We start from the raw sequence: 21,584 nt of genomic DNA, 5'->3' as shown, positions 1-21,584 counted from the left end.
TCATTGACATTTACAACTGTTTACCCAACTAATTTCTCTTAACTGCACTGCTGAACTTTTATCTGCAAAATACATACACTAGGAAAGAGCAGATGCCGAACATGCAAAATCCAAATATGTTAAATAAGATCAAGTAATTTAAAACAAAATGGGGAAAAATATGTGTGAGCCCAAGTTGGCAAGGCATTGTTGACAAAATATACCCCTGGGAATACAGACAGAAATGTGAAGAATGCTGACATTCACATGCAAAACTTCATTTTGAGTTCAGAAGCCCAATGGTTGAATATGTTTATTTGTGATAAGAGCCTGTGATAGAGATACATGACTAGTACTGTAGCGTTCTCTTATGCAGTGCTTATGCTTTAAGTATGGGCTACTTTATCACTCTAAAAAAGGAGCCCAAGGTAATGTAAAGAATACCATRTCATCATAAATAGTGGCTTGGTGAAATTTACTACTCTAAAAGGTGCTATCTAGATCCAAACAAATGGTCATTCAGCTGTCCCCATAGGATAACCCTTTGCAGAACCCTTTTTGGTTCCAGGTAGAACCCTTTCCACAGAGGGTTCTACTTGGAAGCCAAAAGGGTTCTACCTGGAACCAAAAAGGGTTCTCCTATGGGCACAGGCAAATAAGTATTTTAAAACCCTTTATTTCTAAGTATACCCATGCCTCTGTCTCCAGGAGGCTGTACTGTACCAACAGAGAGAGCTGTGAAACAGAGAAACATTGTTAGGGCCGAGGGCAGCAGTATGACTGGAGGGTCACAGACAGGGGAGAAGGGTTAGATCTGATCAAGACTTCACTGCTACCCCTGAGCTGCACCAAAACTCCCCTTCAAAGAGAGAGAGAGAAAGAGAAAGAGAGAATGTGTGTGCAAGTGAGTGAGTGTGTGTGTGTTTGCCTCCATCTCTTCCAGCCTCCCCTAACTCCACTGCTACCCTTTCATAAATTGAAAGTGGAGACCTTCAAGAAACTCTCCTGATAATCACACATAAATTAATTAGAAAATGTTTCTCGACATTCTCTCCGCATAGATGGAGGAAAAAAAGACTCAGGCAAAGCCACAAAATTAATTGTACGGTATGTGACATCGATAATTAATTCAATCATTAACTCTACTTCAACAACTCCTTCTGGCTTCATGAAGGACATTTCAATCATAGCTGTGTCAGGATGTAGACTTGGAAAGAAACCTGAAAAGTTGATATTAGAGAATGAAGCTTTACAGTCAGGGCCATGTTCAGATTCACTAGCTAAAGTTAGAAGGCCTAAGGTGCTATATGATAATAGTGCAGGTTTGTGTCTGTCTAAAAAGAGCCAACAATGTTTAAACATAATAGTGGCTTCCTGTAATATACAGTAATCATGGGTAAGCAAAAGGAAGTACCAGTAACGGAGGAGAGACAATTGAGTCCGCTCTTGTTCCACTTCCTAAAATGGCTACTTTGCTCCTACAGTATTAACAGCCATGTGAGAGAAACCTACTGTATGAGGAAATTGAGCTTTTGTGAGAGGAGAATATGAAAAAAGTGTCAGAAATGCCCATTTCCTGGTGCTAATTCATCGACTCACGGTGGAGGAGGTTCTGTATGGACATTCAGTCATTCCAGAGATACTTCCATTTGGGCACACCAAGCCAACAATCCATATCAGAACATACTGAGATGAGAAATAACTCTCTTACTAGCTACACCACAATCCAAGATGGCCAGTCAGTCACCCTCTCCAAGCTCACCACAGTACATGTGACAGGGTCACCACATTCATCAGATCTAAAAACCTACACTACATAATGGAGCAGTGAGCTGGAGTGGGAAGCTGGTGTGAGTCTGGCAGGGGAGAGATAGAGGACAGGAGGGGGAAAGAACAAACTGAAACGCGTGGTACGAAGGACAGGATGTGGGCTAGCACTGCAGAGAAGCCAGGCGTCTGATAGGGTCGTAATCACCATGGCACTGTCTCGGGCAGCAGGCGCTAACACATCGGCGATGGGAGCAGCTGGGCTGATAGGGCCGGGACAGCAGTGAGAAATGTTCCTTTAGATTATACCCCTCGCCTATCAATCATCACGAGGGGAACAGAGTGACACAGAGACAAGGCAGAGAGAGAGAGAGAGAGGGGGGAGAGAGAGAAGAGGGAACATAGATAGAGGGGGGAGTTGAGGATTAGCTAGCTCCTTCATTATAGATAAATAAACTAAAGCAGGTCCATCATTAAATAGTGAGCTCATTATACCACGGTGAGACATGTAATGGCTACCATATTTATTCACAGGAACAGATTAAAGAGGGAGCTCATTTGCCTTTGATGGCAGTGACAGTCAGCCTCACACAAACACAAGCAGCCTAGAATGGTTTGTGACACACATTGGGTTGCCGTTGCAGTTTCTTTTCAACCACAGCAGTCCCACAGTCCACCGCACCAACCAAGGTTACAGTAGAGACAGAGCAGGTGTGGAACCTCTATAATATGTACACAGGCCTACAGGAGGCCCAGCAACCAAAACAGTTACTGTACACTTCTACAGCATCAACAGGTCCAATTGGCATAGAGAAAGGGGACACAATCCTATGAGAATGTGAGCCAGTGATAATGAATGAGAAAATCATCTACTATAATAGAAATGTTACAAGAAACACTAACCAAAATACAAGGAGTGATTAGCTTTCTGTACATCATTCTACTGTGGATGCTTGAGAACATATCAAGAGATCAATATTCTCCTCATATCTACATTCCTGACCTTACCCCATAGGGTGAAACACACTCCCTCACCCCAGCCCCTCAAGCCTAGTCCAAAGCCCTACCCCTGGAGATCCAGTACAGACAAGCAGTAGAGACGGGAGTTAACCGTCTAATGCTGGGCACCTCTGCTCCCCCTCAGATAACAGGCTGTCTGTACACAACCACTGTCGCTGCCAACCAGATCAGAGGGAAAATAAAAAAGCCTATTTTCTTTCTTCAAAAAGTGAATATCACAGCCACACACTGAGTTAAAATGTACAGGATACAAACATTCCATTCCAGCTAAACAATGGATATATAAAGTTTTGCAAAAATATATATATATATTTCATACACATCTAAAATCTATTTAAGTGATAATGCCCGAGAAGCCGGTGTTTGGAGGATATATTGGCATGGGTGTTGATAGGCCTGAGACGAAGTCGAGGCCAGCAAACTGTGCAAATATATCCTCCAAACACCAGCTTCGAGGGCATTATCACTTTTATACAACGGGTTACCAACATATTACAATAATGATTGACATATTTTCATTAAAAAAAACATTTTGTATCTATTCTTTCGTTTTAAATATTCCATTGCAGTACTGGCTGGCAATGTTCTTATCCTTTGATTGCTAGCTAGCCAACTATGGCTAACTTACAGTCACGTCAAACAGTGCAGCCAGAATAACAGCAAGTAGCTGCTTTTGCATTTGTTTAAGCGGTTTTCTAGTGACATTTATTTGGATACATCCATAACAATGAGTTAATGATGCACGATTTCGCCTGGCATATGTGCTCTCTAATCAGGACACTGTTGTTCAAAGGAGCTAGCCAACAACACAGATACCACAATCACTTCAAACTGAAGCTGGAAAGACTGCAAACTAGCTGCCTTTCGTTTAATTTGAACTGTTTTTTATTGACATTTCTTTGTACATATCCTTAAAAATGATGCTGATTTATGATTTTGACTGGCTGAAAAAAGCTGCCTGCCTGTCTGTCTCATCCCGACTGCTGACCCCACACGTTCATTACTATGGGACAGCTGGAGATTGAATTTCAATAATGAAACAATGTTGCAAATGTCAGAGCGAAAGACAGCAACGTTTATAAAATTCTCCGCTATTGAAAAACAATTGCTAGTTTAAAAGAAATGGGAGATAATGTCTAGATGCTTTTTATGGTGGAAATCTAGTTTATAAATTGTCTGGCTGKGCTGATGAGACAGTGGATTGCGCAGTGAGATGGAACAGAGTAAATAGGCATTTCAACGTCATAGCTTTTGCTGGTGGTAACTTGTGGAAAAGACACCGGCTGAAACGCAGTTTTAATTGTCCAGGATTAGACCCACCCATTGTATAAGAAGTAACAATCTGAGAACAGTAATATTTCACACACACACGAAGGTACCCATAAACAGTCATTTCTGATAAAAAACACAAATGTGAAAAATTGGTGAATATACAGTTTTGGAAATAAACTCTCCATATACACCCACACCTTTGCAAAAATGTGTAGAWATTCAAACTGTAGCACCACAATCAGTACTCTTCTTCCATGAAATAATCACTTTGATTGGTCCCAAAACAAACACGTGTTCTTGTTCTGAGAATCAGCCTCTAGATCAAAGACACAAAGTATTATAGTCCTAAAAAAATAATTGATATTGTGATTGGTATTTTTGTTGATGTCCATGAAGCAGACCATAAGGTTAAGTGCTATTAGTTACAATATGCAAATGTTGTTTAATAAGCTGAAACAACAAAACTCAACAGTAAAACTGTTATTTACCGCAACCTGTTACACAAGACTCATTTGAATAAGATCCACTTTGATGAATATCTTTCCACAGAAAAAAAAAGTCACGCAATGCAAATTTTCCAAATAACGTTACTGACTTTAATATTCTGAATGGTGATGGAAAAAGCTCTCTGTCACAGGAGAATATTGTCTCCAAAACTCTTAGCTCCAAAACTGCAAAATATAAGGCATGTTACAAACCTTCCTGTTTGGTACATGAATATGATTCACATACAACTATACAACATATCCAGATTAAAAAACAGACTTCATAATAATAATTGTCATAATTTTTTATGAAGTAACGATTAAAATGAGTCAACTGTATTTAATATGTTGGTTTTGGTATACCTCTCAGGAGCCATCTGAGTTCAACCTCTGCCTTTTCCACGTCAGTTCAGCTCATCCCTCATCCCTCTTCTATCTGTCTAATTCCCTCTGCAGAGATCTCCTATAGAGGGACATGCAGATTCAGCCCCTCTCTGCTGACAGAGAGAACCTAACCTACTATACACACCTTCCTATCAGAGCCCCACCTCCGCCACCTGCTCCCCCAAATAAATTATCATCATTTTTATGCCATTGATGATATGCATATTCTATGCCTCTCCATGGACCCTTATAATAAAAAATGATACCAAAAAAAATCCACCCCGTCTGATAATTATTAATAATCATAATGTTTTATTGGTGGTCATTTGAATAACTCTGGAGGATAAGGATAGTGTAAAATGCTAGCAAGGCAGGAATGCTTTTGCCAGTCTGCTGGGTTCTCCGGGTCTGATTCTACAGCTCAGTGACACTCGGTCTGTTCTGTTCTGTATGTGGAGGATAGACAGGAGTGATGGTCCGGGAGCCACGAGGGATTACTGTGACGGCGATTTGCATATCAAGAATTTGAAGCAGAGAGGAAAATATCAAACCCTCCAGCCAGCAAGGTCATTGAAAATATATATATTTTTATCTTCATAATTTATTTAGCATATCATGCAGCGGGACATATTCTAGATGAAAAAGCAGCTTTACCGTATCATACTATCCCTGCCTGACACTGGGTCCCAGCCACTGTCTTTTATTCTGCACCACCACACCCTCATCAAACTCCCTATATTGCACACACCAACTCCATTACACAGAAATACCACCACACACACACACACACACATGCACACCTCATCTTCACGATTCCTTTCAGAATAAAGACAATGGTCTGCAAAATATAGCAAGAATATCATTCATTAAAGAGATATTTGAGCTACACTCAGTTCCAAAAACAGTTCCAAAAGGGTTCTGTCCTCATAGAATAACCCTTTTTGCTTCCAGAAAGAACCCTTTTTGGTTCCAGGTAGAACNCTCTAGATCAAAGACACAAAGTATTATAGTCCTAAAAAAATAATTGATATTGTGATTGGTATTTTTGTTGATGTCCATGAAGCAGACCATAAGGTTAAGTGCTATTAGTTACAATATGCAAATGTTGTTTAATAAGCTGAAACAACAAAACTCAACAGTAAAACTGTTATTTACCGCAACCTGTTACACAAGACTCATTTGAATAAGATCCACTTTGATGAATATCTTTCCACAGAAAAAAAAAAGTCACGCAATGCAAATTTTCCAAATAACGTTACTGACTTTAATATTCTGAATGGTGATGGAAAAAGCTCTCTGTCACAGGAGAATATTGTCTCCAAAACTCTTAGCTCCAAAACTGCAAAATATAAGGCATGTTACAAACCTTCCTGTTTGGTACATGAATATGATTCACATACAACTATACAACATATCCAGATTAAAAAACAGACTTCATAATAATAATTGTCATAATTTTTTATGAAGTAACGATTAAAATGAGTCAACTGTATTTAATATGTTGGTTTTGGTATACCTCTCAGGAGCCATCTGAGTTCAACCTCTGCCTTTTCCACGTCAGTTCAGCTCATCCCTCATCCCTCTTCTATCTGTCTAATTCCCTCTGCAGAGATCTCCTATAGAGGGACATGCAGATTCAGCCCCTCTCTGCTGACAGAGAGAACCTAACCTACTATACACACCTTCCTATCAGAGCCCCACCTCCGCCACCTGCTCCCCCAAATAAATTATCATCATTTTTATGCCATTGATGATATGCATATTCTATGCCTCTCCATGGACCCTTATAATAAAAAATGATACCAAAAAAAATCCACCCCGTCTGATAATTATTAATAATCATAATGTTTTATTGGTGGTCATTTGAATAACTCTGGAGGATAAGGATAGTGTAAAATGCTAGCAAGGCAGGAATGCTTTTGCCAGTCTGCTGGGTTCTCCGGGTCTGATTCTACAGCTCAGTGACACTCGGTCTGTTCTGTTCTGTATGTGGAGGATAGACAGGAGTGATGGTCCGGGAGCCACGAGGGATTACTGTGACGGCGATTTGCATATCAAGAATTTGAAGCAGAGAGGAAAATATCAAACCCTCCAGCCAGCAAGGTCATTGAAAATATATATATTTTTATCTTCATAATTTATTTAGCATATCATGCAGCGGGACATATTCTAGATGAAAAAGCAGCTTTACCGTATCATACTATCCCTGCCTGACACTGGGTCCCAGCCACTGTCTTTTATTCTGCACCACCACACCCTCATCAAACTCCCTATATTGCACACACCAACTCCATTACACAGAAATACCACCACACACACACACACACACATGCACACCTCATCTTCACGATTCCTTTCAGAATAAAGACAATGGTCTGCAAAATATAGCAAGAATATCATTCATTAAAGAGATATTTGAGCTACACTCAGTTCCAAAAACAGTTCCAAAAGGGTTCTGTCCTCATAGAATAACCCTTTTTGCTTCCAGAAAGAACCCTTTTTGGTTCCAGGTAGAACMCTTTTGGGTTCCATGTAGAACCCTTTGGAACCCAAAATGGTTCTAACTGCAACCAAGTTCTTCAAATGGTTCTCCTATGAGGACAGCCGAAGAACCCCAAGGTTCTAGAAAGCACCTTTTTATATTTTTTATATTGCTTATAATCAAAGCATATTTTTGATTTTCATGATTTTCACTATAAATAAATGCCACAAAGGCAATGTTTTGATAGATGACAGTGAACAGAAATAAGAAATTCAAAACACTTCTTGATAACTATTGTCTATACTCATATCAATCAGTTGGGTGAAAGTGTAGATTACAACCATACGATAACCACTTATCGTATGGTCATACCAGGATAAATAACACACTAATCGCACTATATTTTACCAGGTAAGCTGAATGAGAACACATTCTCATTTACAGCAATGACCTGGGGAATAGTTACAGGGGAGAGGTGAGGGGATGAATGAGCCAATTGGAAGCTGGGGAATATTAGGTGGCCATGATGGAATGAGGCCAGGCTGGGAATTTAGCCAGGACACCGGGGTTAACACCCCTACTCTTAAGATAAGTGCCATGGGATCTTTAATGACCACAGAGAGTCAGGAAACCCGTTTAAAGTCCCATCCGAAAGACGGCACCCTACACAGGGCAATGTCCCCAAACATATACTGGCTCCAGAAAAAAAGTTGGATACTGATTGAATTCTGGTGGGAATTGTCTAATTCTTTTTTCGAATAACAGGAAACGAATGTGGCCGACAAACATAGGCATGAGAAGAACTACAATCTTTTCATTTTCTGGTGTGTAGTATTTTCAGCCAATACAATTCATCTTTCTTCTGTTAGTCTGAAATGTAGTGTCTGGGCAGTAGAAATGACACAGACACAATGCAATATAATATAAGGTAGCTAAATAGGTTTAGGAAAATAGAAATACAATTTCTATAAAGAATTGCTGAAATAATAATGTGTAAACAGATACATTCTAATTCACACTCTAATTCTAATTCACATTCTAATTTTGGCCAGGATTGGAAATTACATGGAAAATATTTCTACACTGTAAATGTATGAAAAATATGAATGATTGTGTTCATCACTGACTCATTATGACAGAGAGAGAGAGAGAGGAGAGGGTCTGAAGACAGAATATATAAAATTTCTCACATGAGGCGTGGCTGCCATGACATAAACATCTAGAAAGCAGATAAATTGAGGGCAAGCACCAATTTCTGGCAGACATGAGCATGACAGTCTGCATTTGTGAGGAGGAAAAGAGTTAAGTTGGACAGCTTGGGGGAGCAAGAGAGAGAGAGAGAGATGCAGAGAGGGAGGAAGAAAGAGCGAGTAAGAAGGAGAGGGAGATGGGTGTGATGAAGCTTGGGATGTCTGTGGTGAGGACCTGACCAGACCCTGCTCTCTAGTCTAAACCACCTGAAATCCCTGTACCCAGACAGACAGACAGATGGACAGCCAGGGGACAAAAACAGATATCAGAGTCTGATCCAAAAACAGGGCTAAACTAAGTGACAGTAAGAAATGAGCGAAATGCTAAGACTTATAAAGAAGACGGAGATAAAAGCCTTTTCCATACAAGAACATGTTCCTCTCCCAGAGGCTTGTGGGAAATAGCTGATAGAGCCTAAACGAATGTATGAACAAGACCACGTTCACTATGACTCCACTCCTAACATTCAGAAAAAAAGAGAGGGAGAGAAAAAAACAAGAGGGAATGAGCGCATGTCTGTGTTGGGGGGGTTGTTAGTGGTGATGGAGAGACCAGTGGTGGGGGTGGATGGAAGAGAGGTTGGGGGGGGGGGGTTCTTAACGATAAGAGAAAAATTCAGACCGGTCAAAGTTTCCCTTTTGCCAATCGTGCTCCTGATAAAGACAGCGCCTGCTTCAGTACTGATAGAAGGGCTATCTCTCACTCGCTCCCCCTCTCTCGCTCTCCCGGCAGTTAGTTTGTGAGGAAAAAGCCTATCACACTAACATCACTGTGCTGCCATCAACCAGCAACCACACAGCAATTAATATCGCTTCAATTACTGTTAAAGGGACAGGCTGGGACATGACGATAATGAAAACATCCTCAACTAGAAAAATTAAAACACGGACACACGCACACTGATGGGCACACACAAGCACACACAAGCACACATGCACAGCTTGAAAAAGAAATATGAAAGATAGATCCTGTGGATCCTTACATTATTGAACCCATTGTAGACAACACAAGAGAAGAAAAATAAATAACAAAACAGCTATGATAAGAGAGGAAAAAAATAAAATTCTGGCAATTGCTTGTTATCTTCTCTGGTCCATGTTTGTGCTCTAAGACATGTTTTTGTTACAAGTTGAATAAATTCCTATTGTCACGTTAATGGCTGCTTCTCCCAAACTACAGCCTGGACACAACACACCATCTACACAATAACACAGCAGCTTAAACACACTCACACTTACTTTACAAAACAGTAAAGTGTTGGGGGGTGTAACGGTACACGCATTCGTACTGAACCGTTCAGTAAGGGGACCTCGTGTTTTGTCTGCACTATGAACCCGAATGAATACATCAAAAATAAAAATAAATAAAAAGCACTAGGCATATAGGCTATGCCTACGCTGCGTTGTATGCCTCTTGAGTAAATCTGAGCAGACATTTTTTTCAGGCTCTTCCATTAAAACAACTAGAGCCTATGCGCACGTTGTAATCAAAATTCTCATCTTAATTGCCGCATTTCAAACTGTCCTTTTGTAAGGCGCAGCCGGGAACTAGCTCTGTACGATGGAGAGTGGTGGGGTCGATAAACCTGGAGGAAGATTCTCCATCATCGTTTAAATCTTCAGTTTGGGAACATTTTGTCTTCCCAGTAGATTACAACGGGGATGGGCAGAGAGAGTATGTCGCCACTGCTCAACGAGAATAGCCTATACAGCTGCCAAAACCTCAAACATGCTGACACATTTACGCCAACATCACCCCAGTATTCCTACCCGCGGAGCAAGACAGAAACTCAAAGAAACAACACAACTTCGTCTCCCCTCTGCATTCAAGCAGCCCTTCACAGCTGACTGGGCCAAATAAATTACTAGACCAATAGGTATGTTCATAGCCATGGATATGCACCCATTCTCAGTGGTTGAGAAGAATAGGGAGTTTCAGCACATCATGAAAGTGCTCGACCCACATTAGAAACTTACCCCTTACACCCATTTCAGAAAACAGCTAGTACCCGCTCTATATAAGCAAAGCTGAAGTTTTCCAAGAATTGGCTAATGCACCCTGTGTTGTGCTTACTACAGATGGATGAACCTTCATACAGAGCTACTTCACAGTGACAGCCCATCACATTACCCTGGAATGGGAAATGACAAGTACCATGCTACAGACACACCCCCTTTATGAGTCACAAGTGCTCATATTTTTCTCTTTGTAAGAAAACATAGCATAGGAATATACAATGTCTGAGCCATGTTTACTTATTGATTTCACACGCATATTGCACTTTATTTTATTGTTGTTGTTGATGAGTAATCGTGTGTTTTCATTTAAGAAAATACAAAGTGTTTTTGGTTGTGCTCTCATCAGGCATTATGACTCATGATCATATATGGAATCAGGACTACCAATATTTTTTTCTATAAATGAAAATTAACTGCTGGCATTTCATTTTCCCGCTGTATAGAAACCCAACCCAACCGTAACCCCAAAACAGCCATATGTACCGAACCATGGGTTGGTGAACCGTTACACCCCTAACCCTTAGTTAAGACTATATTATGACACAAAAACACATAACACATGCTCTAAACAACGAACAAGACAAAATAGTGAGCAAAACTAGACATGGATTCACAGTCTCAGACCAATTGGACAGACAGACAAACTGACTCACCAGGACCTCTCCAATGTAGCCTGTCTTCCTCCTCTTCCATCTCCTCCCCCTCTTCCTCAGTGTGAGTTGGACCTTTCTGTTCCTCATCCTCATCATCAGGTGCACCAAGGCAGTCATGTGTCCTTGGCTCTGTTTAAAGAAGAGGTCATAAGAATAATGAGACATCCACACAAACAACAGGGTTGGTGTATAATATCATACTAGAGACATTATAAAAAATAAAGACAATTCATAAGAGGCTAGATGGCCATCCAGAGGCTACAGTATTTATACATTTTCCTCTTCATTTATTTCATCTATGTGTGCGCGTGTGTGTGTGTGTGGTGGGTGTGTGTGTGTGTGTGTGTTGTGTGTGTGTGTGTGTGTGTGTGTGTGTGTGTGTGTGTGTGTTGTGTGTTGTGTGTGTGTGTGTATATAGAATGTAACTTCATCACAAGTGAGTGTGTGCGTGTGTACATTGCATCTACCCATACAGACTTTCCTCGTCAGAGGCGGTTCCTGTCTGTTGATCAAAGCCCTCAGAATAAAGCTCCATAGCTGTGTAACACAACACCTCAGTATGGAGATGGACCACAGAGAGAAAACCTCATTAGAGACCATGTCTAGTGATCTCTCCCTCTTTTCTCTGTTTCTCTCTGTCTATAAAGGCAAATCACCTTCAACAAAGACACAGACAGACACAATATACATCTAATCACTGCCATCAATATCCCTGTCTGTCTTTGATGAAGGTGACTACTGAATCGCTCCTCTGATCGAAGTGATCACTGTATGGGGAGAACTCAACCTCCTCTTTGACTTTGGTATCATACACTTTACTTCCAGAGTGTTCCTACCTGGCGAATGGTTTGATTATTAGCCAATAGCTTAATCAGAGGGACTCTCCTTCCGCCCCTACCTGCCCCCCCTCCCCCCCCCATCACCCACCCGATAAACCTCAGTCGTGTGCACAAAGGGCATGTTTACCATTGCATTCCCGCTCAGATAAACAGCGATAGCTCTCGATCGATACCAGCCATAAACGTCAGCCCACGTGACGCCGAGGTGCTGTTATTAATGTAACAGTTGAGATTAGATCTGCATCGTCAAATAAATCAACCATCGCCCCCACCACCACAACACCCACCACGTCCACCTCTCCATTCCACCCATATACACACAACACACTCAGCCTTTCCAGCACATCAGACCCCCTCCTCTACACTACCAATCCTCCTCCCTGCCTAAACAGTCCTGTTATTTTCAGCTATAAATCACATTGAATGGCACATTGATTTTATCCTGCAGCGCTCAGCTGGGGAGTGGAGCTGGAACCACAGTTATTGCGTTTAATATTATCAATATTATCTCCATATCATCTGAGCCGAGAGGAGTCAACAGAGACTTTTCTGCCGCCCCTCTCTCCTCACTCTCTACCACTATCCCCTCCTTCTCTGCCCCCACCCTCTTCCTCTCCTCCACCCACCAACCGAGACACGCTCCATCAATCTGATAAGCAGAACTTCCGTCACACTGCAGGGCAAAGTCACCCACAACCTGAACTTCTACACACACTCCTCTTTGTCCTCCCAATTCTTTTCATTCTGCATTCTCCCTACTGCGTTGTTTGTCCGCTCTGAACTCCACCGGTTCCCTTAGAGACAAAAACAAGGATGCTACTTGAGCGCAAAGGCCCTAAGAAAGAGAAGAGATATTTGGACCAGTAGTGTTGGCCTCTCTCACTCACCAGTTTTTTGACTACATATTTTTGATTAGCCTAATAAGTTCTCAGACAAGGGTTCTGTTTTCAGTTAGTTTCTGCATTCACCTGTAGACCATTGACCACATCAAACGCAGAGATTAAAGGAACATTGAAGGAAGCAAAGTCACACCATGACAGAGAGAGATGGATGGAGCAGATGGATTGAGAAGATGAGTGTGTGTGTGTTGTGTGTGTGTGTGTGTGTGTGTGTGGTGTGTGTGTGTGTGTGTGTGTGTGTGTGTGTGTGTGTGTGTGTGTGTGTGTGTGTGTGTGTGTGTGTGTGTGTGTGTTGTGTGTGTGTGTGTGTGCATTCATTTTACTGTGTGATATTAATATATTTGTTTTCTGGCTAGAAGATGAACACAGACGGGTCCTGTTACTGGTAGAATGTGTTTTTCTTCAACGTTATCAGGCGGTTATCGCCTCTGTTTCTCTCTCCCAGATGGTGGATAAGGGACTTGCCTTTATTAGCCAGTGCTGGCCTGATAAAGACCTGGTATTGATCCCAGGTTGAAAGAGCAGGTTCGTCAAACACGGTTGATTTTACAGAGAGATGATAATGGCAGCACTGGGCAACTGAGGGAACCCCAGGGAGAGAGAGTTTAAATCAACAAGGTGACGTGTCGCTTTTCTCCATTCAGTTGCGGGGAGAAGACAAAGACGAGAGAAAAACAGAAACACACAAAATTACACACTATTTGTCTCTGAATGTAATCAAATTTTATTCTAGCCCACACACAATCATTTCATTCTCTCATCTCATCTGCAGTATACAAGCTGAAGGCCAACACACACACACACACACGACACACACAGACACACCACACACACAGACACACACACACACACAGACACACAACACACACACAGACAACCACCACACACACCACACAGACACACACACAGACACAACACACAGACACCACACACACACATCACGACACACACACACAAGACACACACACACACACACACACACAGCAGACACCAAGCACACACACACACACACAGACACACACACACAGACACACCACACACACACAGACACACACACACACACACAGACACCCACACACACACACACACACACACACCAGAACACACACCACAACAAGAACACACACACAATGGGTAATCTCTAATGTAGTCTTGATTAACACCTGACAGAATGTACCTGGGTTTATCAAACCAAGCCAACGAACAGATGCTTATCACTCCAGACCCAAATTTCACAAGCAGGAATTTTTTGGATTAAAATAAGAAATACAGAAATCTTGAATAACTCAAAATAATATTTCTCCAAACTCCACTATCACAGGATAAGTGGAAAATCTGAGGAAAAGATGTGGGGCCAAGCAGTGATGCCAAGATCTGATCAAAAGGAAACCTTGGTCGATGCTTTCGACATATGGACATGTGAAATTATATTTTTAACATTAATTTATGGTGTGTACCTATTCTGTACAGTTTTGGTTAACAATTAACAAGTAGTGCGATATTGGGATATGATGAATTTATGAGTCTAGTGGTTACATAGGACTGGCAGTTGATTTGAGAGAGTTTATAACTTATAACCCAGGAACCACAGAATGTATATTTTAACGTACAACTAATCAAGAAATTATAAATAGGGTGAATCATTGAAATCATCAATCCAAATATGAAATAATCCTTGAGTCGACATAACAGTTAGGCCTCAGTCTTACCTACAGTAGTGAAGAAAGACAAATATAAAATGAATTACTAGTACAAAATGACTGACAACGAGACTGAGACGATGCTATCAATCTCCAAGATCATGGTGCCATAACAGAAGTCTAACTGTTGTATTAACCAACTGACATGACGAGCTCACCACAAAAAGCTCCACAGAATGAAACAAGGCACTTTCCAAAAAGCGTTGATGCCCTGGAGGAGGATGGAAAGCGGTATTTAATTGAGAGGAACCAGGGAGCTGGCACTGGCACTAGATTTTGAGGGGCATATGTTTGGGAACACTGGCACAGAGCCATGACGTTCACAGCATCTCAGTTTACCAGCTCAGAGATATGAGCTAAGACGACACCAGGCACTCCCTGAGTTTTGTTGCATGGTTAGGCCATCATTGTAAATAAGAATGTGTTCTTAACTGACTAGCCTAGTTAAATAAAGGTAATAAATGTAACATTTTTAAATGAATTAGGGTATGGATTCCTTCACCTGATGTTATTGTGCTGTGGGTTAGTGGTTGATGCCTTCACATAAATGAGTAAAGATTTTCAATTCAATTAAATGGTTATAAGAGAACAACTGTATGTTTCTCAGTGCTACGCGAGGCTGAGAGCGCGCATATTCATTGTACAGGGGGGTGAACAGAGGTGGGAGAGCTCACCTTCATTGTACAGGGGGGTGAACAGAGGTGGGAGAGCTCACCTTCATTGTACAGGGGGGGTGAACAGAGGTGGGAGAGCTCACCTTCAATGTAGCGGGGGGTGAACAGAGGTGGGAGATCTCACCTTCATTGTAACAGGGGGGTGACAGAGGTGGAGAGCTCACCTTCAATCTACAGGGGGTGAACAGAGGTGGGAGAGCTCACCTTCAATGTACAGGGGGTGAAACAGAGTGGGAGAGCTCACCTTCATTGTACAGGGAGTGACAGAGGTGGGAGAGCTCACCTTCATTGTACAGGGGTGTGACAGAGGTGGGAGAGCTTCACCTTCAATGTACAGGGGGGTGAAGCAGGGGTGGGAGAGCTACTCAATGTACAGGGGGTGAACAGAGTGGGAGAGCTCACCTTCATGTACAGGGGGGTGAAACAGAGGTGGAGAGCTCACCTTCAATTGTACAGGGGGGTGAACAGGAGGTGGGAGAGCTCACCTTCATTCGTACAGGGGGGTGAACAGGTGGGAGAGCTCACCTTCAATGTACAGGGGTGAACAGAGGTGGGAAGCTCACCTTCATGTACAGGGGGGTGAACAGAGGTGGGAGAGCTCACCTTCAATGTACAGGGGGGTGAACAGAGGTGGGAGAGCTCACCTTCAATGTACAGGGGGTGAACAGAGGTGGGAGAGCTCACCTTCAATGTACAGGGGGGTGAACAGAGGTGGGAGAGCTCACCTTCAATGTACAGGGGGTTGAACAGAGGTGGGAGAGCTCACCTTCAATGTACAGGGGGGTGAACAGAGGTGGGAGAGCTCACCTTCAATGTACAGGGGGTGAACAGAGGTCGGGAGAGCTCACCTTCAATGTACAGGTGGGTGAACACGAGGTGGGAGAGCTCACCTTCAATGTACAGGTGGGTGAACAGAGGTGGGAGACTCACCTTCAATGTACAGGTGGGTGAACAGAGGTGGGAGAGCTCACTTCAAATGTACAGGTGGGTGAACAGAGGTGGGAGAGCTCACCTTCAATGTACAGGTGGGTGAACAGAGGTGGGAGAGCTCACCTTCAATGTACAGGTGGGTATATGGTGGTGGACTGGAGCTGTCACATTCAGCTGAGTCCTCTGGGTCCGAGGCTCCACCGTCATCGCCCGATAGGCTGACGTCATCAGGTGTGTTGTCCTCGTCACCTTCCAGGTCCCCAATAGAACCTTCCAGAAGAAACAAGAGGGAGCATTTAATTGAATTGAAAATGTTTACTCATTTATGTGAAGGCATCAACCACTAACCCACAGCTTAATAACATCAGGTGAAGAAATCCATACACTAATTCATAAAAAATAAAAATAAAGTCACCTTTATTTAACTAGGCTAGTCAGTTAAGAACAAATTCTTATTTACAATGATGGCCTACCCCAGCCAATGCTGGGCCAATTGTGCGCCGCCCTATGGGACTCGCAATCACGGCCGGATATGATACAGTCTGGATTCGAACCAGGTTGTCTGTAGTGACGCCTCTAGCACTGAGATGCAGTGCCTTAGACCGCTGTGCCACTCGGTAGCCCAAATTCATGACGATAGATTTAACAATTTGAATTGAATAAAATTACAATAGAATATTGTGCTGTCACTATCCAGTAGAGATTACTGAACAGAAAGCTCTGAAGTTATTTCATTTTACATTTCATGTCCYTTGTAAAATTGGTCTCATAGAATTAGGTGTGGCCCCAGAAAAATTAAGGATATCAAATTCTGCGCAATAGACTGAATGTGTGGAAAAAATGTTGCCATTCCCTGAACACAACACTGATAATATATTTTACATTTGGTACGTTAAAGGGGTTTTAATACTGTCATAAAATGATTAACTCACATCACACCTGATATTGCATTTCTATAATCCCTGCTGACTACTCGCGATTACACTGCTGGACTATTTTAGACCGGTGAGGATAGCCTAAATTAACGCATGATAATAGAGATTTTGAATATTATGTTTAAAATAATTTAAATTAATTCATATGCATTATATTAATTGTCATTCAGACTAAATAAAAGAAAGGATGAAAACACAAAACCTCAGACCCTGTCCCCTTCATCACTTTGCTGCTCTTCATTGTCTCATTCTATTGGTATGGGTCGGCAGAATACATAGAAAGATATTCTAATGGGTGCAGCTCTCTCCTCAGTGCTTTCACTGTTTGAGACACACACAGAAAAGGTTCTACATGAGACCCCTCTAATATATATAAAAAAWWAAAAAACACCAGTATTTCAAATCACATTGGATGACACAACTCTCTGTAGACATAACTTCACAGCCTATTCCCATGAGAACACTGAGACAGATTATAAATTAATCCGCGGACCTATTCCATAAAGAGGATTAGGAACTGTCAAGTCAGTGTAAATGGTTAACATTCTACTGATTACCATGGGAGAAAAAACAAAACAAATGCATACACAAGGCATTACAATTAAGTATTGGGGCACAACGCATCATTTTAAACAAGTACATTTTAGTAAAATTAATGCTGCATATTAAAATGGGATTTTACCCCATAGTTTGTAAATTAATTTCCATGAGGTTGTGATGAGCGAAGTGGGATTGTTCCAAGCTAAAGCCGTGACCGGGGGCGTATATATTTACACTCATAGAACAAAGAGCCCTATAATCTATACAAAGCACACAACAATACCCGTGAATAAAGAGTCTTGTAGAAAAAGGAAAAAGCAATTTTTCTAATTCTGTTAATTTCACTTCCAAGCAATTAAAACGAGGCGGAGATAATGCTTGGAAACAATTGCTGCCTGACAAAAGTGTTTCTGTCTTTGTAAATGAAACATCTTTAGGCTAATTTCACTGTAATGGTTCACTGTCATTTCAGATCAAATTAACACAGTTAGATTTGAACCTTAACAAAAAAAAACAGAGGAAAGAAAAAAGATCGATCCCGAACACAATATTTTTTGAATTATGTGGCTCGAGCTTTGGTTGATATAATTTTCAGTATCTGTGAGGACATTTTCATACAATTAATTTTCCTTTAATCATAATTGTACAAAGAGACTTCTCTGTATAAAATTCCAATTATATTTCGTGTTTAAAATGTAAGTTTGAATTATGATTTCTTTCCTCATTACTGTTCTGGTTTAATGAATCAATCGCCGCATCACTGCTTTCAGACATCAAATGGTGTGGAAAAAGTTTTAACTTTTGCCTCTTTTATCTACTAAGAAATATTATATTTTTCCCTCTTCAGGATACTTGGAGGAAAGGATAGTGCAGGCTACTTGATAAGCATTGTACCATCCAACTTTATTTGCACTTTTCAAAGTTATAACCACTAATTATAACTTTAAAACTCGTTAAATAAATGGATATCAGAATTTGACTGAACAAATCAAAGAATGGGGAAATAAATAACTTTGTTAACCAATCTAATTAGGTACATTACCTAACTGAAAAACAACCCAGGAATGTATCACACAATACAGAGTTGTAGCTTAGTATGATTTGAGGAGCAAGTGTCTGGAATATCAATCCAAAAAGTATTGAACCACTGAATACCTGCATGTGAGAGACAGGTAGTATGACCTGCACTGATGCCATAAGCCAGATTCTGAAAYAAGTCTCAAGCCATTCATGTGTTCTTTCTCACAGAGACACACACAAATACTAACCTGCATGCATCTGTGACACAGAAGTTGGTAATCTTAAGGACATGAGTGAAAAAGAGAGAGAGAAGGGGAAAGAACTCGGAGCAGCCTCTAACTCTATCTGCCACTCTAAGGCAGCACAGAACAAAGTGTTGAGCTGATGAAGGCAGAGGAGATACTGCTTTATTAACTCGCCGTCCACATCAAACCAGTGTGCTCAGCAGCGGTGATTAAACACAGAGACAACACATCAAACCTGCATGCTCAACAAGCCTGATTAAACAGCCGCCACCCCTCGCCAGCTCTTACATTAATAACCATCTTACAAAACAGTAAAACTAGAAGAGAAGCGCTACTTGTATCAGACAATCAGAGATTTGTAAGAAAGAAGAAAACCTTAAAGGAGGATATTTAGAGTAAGAGAGGCCCCTTTGGTATGTACTCTTGAGGAGGGAACTGGGCTACCTGACTGAGTCACATGCTGAAGGGGGGCCTCTTATTGATCAGATTAAAGGGAATAACAAACCAAATATTATTTAAACTTCTGTTCTATAATGTCTTCCAAGCTTGAACCCCTGGAGGGTTCAAAGCCATTTCAATTATCAGAATTCAGCTTTTGTTATACTGTGCAAAGAATTCAGTCCATGCGATCAGATTGATTTCTCTAATTTGATGCCTAGCAACAACAACAAAAAATTGTCTTTGATCCGAGGCAATGATGACTTCATTGATTACTCAGAAATTTTTCTCAAATCTAGCAAAACATATACATTTTTCAACACATTTGAAATCCTGGTGATGTTATTGATCCCTCTACAGATCTCCAAATCTCCTGCAATGATGGTTAAGTACTCTACTGACCGACAGATGACAGACCAGGTTGCAGTGAAGTGACGGGTGCCAGAGGTGCCACGTGACTGATGTCACCACAGTCCCTGACATAGCCGATAAGCCTGAGGACTCTCACTGCCCTGCCAGCAGATGAGTGGCAGGGACTGACTGTGGTCTGGCTGCAGACAGACAGGTGTAGAGAGTTAGAGCAATGGATGGGGGCCGGCACACCACTCTAACTGGGTTCAGAATGATCATACCACTCCCTGGCTCCCTCACCAGCCATCAGTGAAGACCCAGGCCCACATAGAGGCTAGAGAGAATCCACAGCCCAGTGGGCAGTCACACACTCTACAATGCTTGTACATGGGCATAAATGGGAAATGAGTATGGTTGGTACACTACCTACCTTTCTTACCATAAACACACGTTTTATGTAGAATGTTGGGGTTGTGGAACGGAGAATAAGTCATCCACATTTTAGTGGCTGAATCTCATGTCATAGAAGAGTTTGTGGTCATATGCACATCCTTAAAAACGTAGGTGCTAGACTAATAGAGTAAATATGAAAAGAACAGAAAGGCCCGCACACAGAAAATGCTAGTGGGCATAGTGTGTGCCAATACAATACAAAACATGGCTATACAAAAGCACTTTAAGGCATATTCAATAATCAGAGGTACATGTAGGTATCAAGGATTAAATATACAAATCGGGCCGAGTTGTAACCTAGACAACAGTAAGATAACATTACATTGAAAACTGTTAGAATATCGCGCAGGACGAGTGGTGTCGTAGATACAATTACACATGACCTAATTCAAAACAACTTGTGTACCTCTGATATTCTGGTATCCATGATTAGGGCACATAGCCATTATAGAAAATATATAAAAAGTGTACTGATATACAATATGACCAGACCTGGATTGCAAGACATATCAACACAATATATTTATGTAAGAATTGGTCTGATGTCAAACTCTTGGTTAAGACATTTTGGTGGCATAGTGGACAAACTGTGAATCAAATACAACTCTGTTTTCAATAATAAATTATCAATGTCCCACCCCCCTAGGAGCCTTAACATGTTCAATACCAATGTATCTCAGAGAGCTCATGTTGTGACGAGCCTCATTTTATTCCCTCACTTTATAAATCAGTAGCATATCTGGGGGCAGAACTGTCTGTCACACAACTGTTAAATACAACCAGACTAAAAACAGCCAGACAGTCATAAAATATGCAGACAGATATGACAGTTATAGCCTGCAACTAAATAGAAAAATATATCTGCATAAAATGTCTTAACACCATCAGTGAAATCATATGAATGAGTGATTACAATATTTATGATAATGAGTGTGATTATAATATGATGATAAAGTGTGGCAATGATATTTATATGCACAGGGCATTGGAGCACTTCAAACAGGGCCCGCCTGATCCCGAATTTGGACGTGACAGCAGGACGTCAAACATCAAACAGTCAAATCCCCGGACAGAGCAATGAGGTACAGAAGCTTTGACAAACACTCCCCCATTTTCCTTTACACCTCCCTAAACTAAATCTCTCTCCCACTTTCTCTCTATCCCTCACTCTCTTTTCCCTTTACTACATCCCTCTCTGTTCTATAATCATCATCCCCTATTTATCCCCTTTTCACCCTGCCATCTCCCT

At 41.4% G+C, this 21,584-nt stretch overlaps 1 protein-coding gene across 5 annotated transcripts in view; it reads right to left on the bottom strand.

Moving 5' to 3' along the window:
- zfpm1 (zinc finger protein, FOG family member 1) overlaps positions 1-21,584 on the bottom strand; it is a 114,767-nt gene that overhangs the window by 48,469 nt on the left and 44,714 nt on the right. For 3 of the 5 annotated variants that reach the window (XM_023971348.2, XM_023971350.2, XM_023971349.2), the window contains exons 2-3: positions 16,477-16,623; positions 11,312-11,440 (exon numbers count right to left, since the gene is read on the bottom strand). In XM_023971348.2, coding sequence (XP_023827116.1) covers positions 11,312-11,440; positions 16,477-16,623 — 276 coding nt within the window. Of the gene's footprint in view, positions 1-11,311; positions 11,441-15,627; positions 15,637-16,271; positions 16,285-16,476; positions 16,624-21,584 lie in introns of those variants that run through there. The other 2 variants (XM_023971351.2, XM_070435175.1) reach the window with 2 other exon arrangements.

The sequence above is a fragment of the Salvelinus sp. IW2-2015 genome, linkage group LG26, assembly GCF_002910315.2.
Source record: "Salvelinus sp. IW2-2015 linkage group LG26, ASM291031v2, whole genome shotgun sequence".
Classification (NCBI taxonomy): Eukaryota; Metazoa; Chordata; class Actinopteri; order Salmoniformes; family Salmonidae; genus Salvelinus; species Salvelinus sp. IW2-2015.
This window is presented reverse-complemented; position numbering and strand designations above follow the sequence as displayed.